This window comes from Petaurus breviceps, unplaced genomic scaffold (genome assembly GCF_028583685.1).
Source record: "Petaurus breviceps papuanus isolate PSGF00001 unplaced genomic scaffold, PetGlider_PUasm1.0 185, whole genome shotgun sequence".
NCBI classification, from domain to species: Eukaryota; Metazoa; Chordata; class Mammalia; order Diprotodontia; family Petauridae; genus Petaurus; species Petaurus breviceps.
In genome coordinates, this window is record NW_027185797.1 from 9,547,709 (window position 1) to 9,553,007 (window position 5,299).

At 40.6% G+C, this 5,299-nt stretch overlaps 1 protein-coding gene across 13 annotated transcripts in view; it reads right to left on the minus strand.

The window, feature by feature from the left end:
• TBC1D5 (TBC1 domain family member 5) overlaps window positions 1-5,299 on the minus strand; it is a 630,316-nt gene that overhangs the window by 199,929 nt on the left and 425,088 nt on the right. For all 13 annotated transcript variants that reach the window (XM_069088446.1, XM_069088447.1, XM_069088443.1 and 10 more), the window contains one exon: window positions 4,074-4,246. In XM_069088446.1, coding sequence (XP_068944547.1) covers window positions 4,074-4,246 — 173 coding nt within the window. The remainder of the gene's footprint in view (window positions 1-4,073; window positions 4,247-5,299) is intronic.

Here is a 5,299-nt window from a genome sequence, read left to right on the forward strand (position 1 = left end):
ATCCATCCATCCATCCATCCATCCATCCATCCATCCATCCATCCATCATCAAAGGGAAGGTGAGGGAGAAAAGGCTAGCTATATTGGGGAAAATAAATTTCTTTGAATGACCCCAAGTACCTCTTTAAAACAAAGACTTTTAAAATGCTAGTATTTTTAGTCTCTGAAGTATTGAAAGTAAAAATCACCCAAAGGGCATGGTGGCCAGGATAGGGAGAAAAGACATAGCAAATATGGAACCAAGAGGGAAAAGGAGAATAAATCATGTCACCAAGGAAATGTGTGAGCAAAAAGGAGATGTATTTTCTCTAGATGAAAAAAAGAATAATCACTAGATAGCCTGTGTAATTCATTGGTATCTTCATAATCAAAAGAAAGTGAGAAAGACTTCCAGCACATTGGATGGATCTTCTTAGGTTAACTTTTGGGAGCACTTGGACAAGAATCACACAGGAAAGGCAGGTATGGGTGGATTATGATCTATGCTGTTAGAGACAATCCCCATGTCAATTAAATGGCAGAACCATTCGAATATTTGAGGACAAGCTGAAAGGATTATAAACTGACAAACTCGGGGTATTCTAGTCCTTTCTTCATTAAGCCTGTTTGTATGACAATAAAATGAATCTGAGTTTTTATATTTTATAATTTAACATCTACCCTCTAAGCAAATAATGGAAATAAATGCAGAATGAGTCCAAAAGACCTCGAGTTAACATATTAAGTGCTGATTTTTTACTTACACAAAAGTATAGCTTAGGCATAGATTTAAATGGATATGCTAAAAATAACCTGTGTATGAACCTGCATTGATGAATATAACATTGTATTATCAGGGATTGATGAACTCTTACCTTGGTTGGGGACGGGGGGGAATGGAACGGAGGCATCTAGCCCATGACCTGGTTTTGTCCAACTTGAGCTAAGAGTAGTTTTTATATTTTAAAAATACACTTAGACTTTATTTTAAAGTGTAAAAAACCATCCTTGGATCATGGATAATACAAAAACTAGTTTTGGGCCCCTGTTCTTTATTCCTGCCTATATCATACCCAATCCCAACCGAAGAAAACAGTGTCCATATCGAGATTAGGTGATTGAGCCAAGTTGCCAAAAAAGAAAAAGCAGGAATGGTGGGGAATCTGTATCAGTGTTTCTATCAGGTAGATATCTCCAGGAGAGGAAGCCACCCCTAGCAGCAACTGCTCTGCAATTAATCAATAGTGGAATTGAGTTGTCCGAGGCACTCAGAGGCTGAATGACTTTGCTAGCATGTATCCAAGGCAACACTTAGAAAGGACTTCTTCCTACTGAGTACTGCTCTCTATTCACTACTAAGCATACTGCCTCTAAACCTCTTTAAACACTCAAACAGCTTACACTACTGTATGAAGTTTTACTTTACAAAACACTTTACTGATAATTACATAAGAATTAGCATCTCCGTTTCTTGGGTGAAGAATCTGAGACTCCAAAAGATTGAAAGATGTGGCAGAACTGGCTGCTGAACCTTGGGAAGCCATGCCACTCCTAGGAATCCCCAGGATCTCTGACCTTTTAATTCAAGGCTTGAGCTGGCACACCAGTGTTTATTTATCGAAACACTAAGGATGCTCATGAGACTTATTATCAGAATATCTCCAATGAGGCATTAAGGTTTGGACTTAAAAAACAAAAACCTTTTGTTTTTAACTTCTCACCAGGAGGATGGCCTCTGTTTCAAGCCTCAACTCTAATCCTAATGAACCTCCATGTTCAAGGCCTACAACGAACGGGCCCCCATTTGTGCTCCCCAAGGATATTTCTTTCTTTGTGGGATGGGTGGGCCAGAGGGTGTGAATTCTGGGGGCAAGGTATGTGCTCCCTGGGATTTCTCGCACCCCCTCTGACTATTTATAACATCACTAAGCCCAGCACTTTTCCTTTAAAACGAGTTTAACGGGGGTTTTTTTGGACAATGTTCTAAAATCATAGCCTTAGATTATCTGCTGGCCTCTAGTTGGGGGTGTTTGTGTCCTAGCTAACACCTCCTGCTGCATGTATATCAATAATTATCGACAGGTAGAACTCTGCACCAAAAATATACTGGAAAAGGCCAATTGGATGGAAGAACTTCATGAAGCCCTTAGTGCACCAGGTTCCTCCTCTTCCTCATAGTGGTCCTGGCTTTTCCCTATTCTTGCCCCTTTTCCTGGTCCTTGTCTGCTTAACCTTCTTGCTAAGCTTGTCTCTTCTAGGCTCAGTGCATTTCACTTGCAGATGATTGCGCAGGCTGAGTACCAACCATTGCCTGAAGTTGTTACCCATCACCCCTTGGACCTGGCATCGGCCAAATTCTGGACCTTGGCCACGGACCCCACCCCTTGAACAATGATACCCTGAGAGGCAGGGACAGCTCTACGCCCCTCCCCAGCGGGAAGTAGCTCTGGAAGCTGAGATCATCGTTCTGTACCCCCAAATGAATTCGGGTGTCATCTGTTTAAGGGGGGAATGATGGGGTACCTGGGGTCCAGGTCGGACCAACTTGTGGAGCCAGTCTGTGAAGTTGTGATTTGTCCTTTCCCACCCTTGAGCTCTGCCCCTTCCCCCTATCCCACATTCCACCTAGGCAATACCCTTTGACCCCTTTTGTTCTTACTTAATCTCTTGATTAAGTAATCAAGGCCAGGCCTGGCCCACACCCTCCTTTATCCTTGCCTTTTATCTCCTTAAGGACCTGGCCCAAATCTTATCAAAACTATCTATTCACATGCTCCTCTTGGTCAGCTCTGACCTTTGTCTATGCACTGAGGCCCCTCCCCTCAGGCCAGCCCTGACAATGGCAGCCCTACCGTTTAAAAGTAAAAGCATGTACCCCTCTCACTCGCAGGTCCCCTAAAGGACTCTTGCCTGCTTCTCATGGAAGCAACAATAAACTTCTACAACTCTCACTCCAATTAAGCCTGAGAATTTGAATTCTTTCCAGACGATATTACAGGTTTTCTGGTCTTGGATAAGATCAGAATATCTGCTGGACCTATTGGGATCCCCTCCCCCATCAGTGTGACCCTGGGCTAGTCACCTGTTCTCTTTAAGTCTCCTCATGTACAGATGTAATAATATCTGTAATGACAACCTTATGGGGTTGTTGTGAGAAAGGCATTCTTTAAAGCCTCAAGCACTTTAGAAATGAGGAGGTTTTCTTGTTACATAACACGCGCATCACTACAGGAATCAAGGTTGGGGGCAGACAGTATAGACAGAGGCACAATTAGAGAAAAGAGAACAAATATCTCTTTTTATCATTTCTCTTCCCATTTGTTCTGCCATATTCTAGTAAGGTTGTGGGTCTCCTTCTCATTGAGAAAGGAATTCTATTACAGGGGTTCCCAACTAATGGGACCTTACAGATTTGTAGCCCATCATCTCATAATTATAAAGGATTTGAGTTATTAGTTTCAACAAAATAAAATAGGAACAACCAAAGCAAATTCTTTTAATTATGACCCCATTTTTTAATTGCCCTCTGGCCTTTTTTGTTTCGGCCCCTTTTTAGAGCCCTCAGACAAAAGAATGGATTAAAAGTCTCTGACTGTAATTATCACTTCCTCACCTATTTAAATGTATGGGAACATTTTTCTTAAATCTCTCCAGGCATGTTAAAAAAAGTTACATTGATTTTTTTATCCAATGCAAGTTTTATGTACGTTTATTCTGTGACTTTAAAAATTAGATTTTTGGGCAAAAAACAATTTGTATTCCTAAATGATGAGGGCAAAAGACCAAAAACCACCACTATATCCATGCTCAGTGACTATAATGCTACACAGCCTGGCCTTATGTCTGTTTACACTCTGCTTCCTTATCACAGTGGAGTGGCTCTTGCTTCAGTAAATAAACTCATTGGTAAGGAGGAATCCACTAACTTGTTCCTTTGCCTGAGGACATTTTCCTTCCAAACAAAACAAAAGTCATGAAAGGACTAAAGCAAACATTTAAATGTCTTTCTCTTCTTTTTGAAAATTTTGTCTACCATGGGATTTTAATACTAATTCAAAATAAAATGATTACTTTTAAAAGTCACACATACTTACAGCCCATATATTTGAGGAGCAATTTCTAGTCTGTTCAGATGCATGTAGAGCTCGATATCTTGCTTCTTCAGCAGATGGTCCTGAATCTGGTTTACTTTTGTAACAACAGCAATGGACGGGCCTAAATCTTGTGGTCTGGCAAATGGGATGGCTGTGATCACTGTATCTCTGCCCTAAGACCAAAAGCAAGAAAAAAATACCACATCTTAGTATTCTCACAAACATGATTTCAGATAACGATTATGGAACAAAGCACATACCTGTCCTAAATGTCCTTGATAGGAATAAGAAAAGGCAAGATTTCATAAATCATTATCCACAGCAAACAATATCTTAACATTAACTGAACAATGTGCAAAGAATACAGGAATCTTCTCCATCTATCATTTGGCCCAACCAGAGTACAGGGCACAGAGCCAGGAAGAACTGGCTCAGATCTTGCCTCAGATATCTACTGGTTTTAGAATCCTAGAAAAGCTACTTTAAACAGCTAAGGCTCAGTTCCCTCATCTATAAAATGGGGATAATAATCATACTTTCCTCACAGGCTGTTGTATCAAGTGAGATAATATATGTAAAATAATTTGTAAATATGAAAGTGTCATGTAAATGTTAACTTAGTAATATTAACATTGGATTAAATGACATATCAATAAGTAATATTAATATCAAAATGAAGTAATCAGTAGAGCAATGTTTGTTTAGCTGTAAAAGTTCTTTTCAAATAAGGAGAATCTCTTGGACATGCTGGATTCATACAAGATTTCCTAATAAATAGAACCACAAAAATAATGATTCTCTGCAACATCAAACAAGGCATAAAAAAAGAGAAGGTTAAGATTTCCAAGGACACCTGAAAATTGTCATGTTCTATGTGAGGAATTGCAATGAAGCCAGGGTCACGACAGAGCAAATGGCTCATGGGCAATAAGGTATAAGGGGAGGTCAAAGGTAGGGAATGGCCAGGTTAATGCCAAAGAGAGACTTTTGTATCTGATCGTGGAGGTAATAGGGAGCCACCAGCACTTGTTGAGTAGGGAGGCGATGTGGTCACCCCTGCTTTTGGGGGAGATCTGGCAGCCAAACAGAAAATGGATTGGAGAGGGGAGAGATCTGAGGCAGAAGAACAACCAGGAGACTACTGCTTTAGTCTAGGTGTGAAGTGAAGAGACCCTGGACTAGGGTGATGGCAGTGCCAGGGGAGAGAAGGGGGCAAGTCAGAAAGG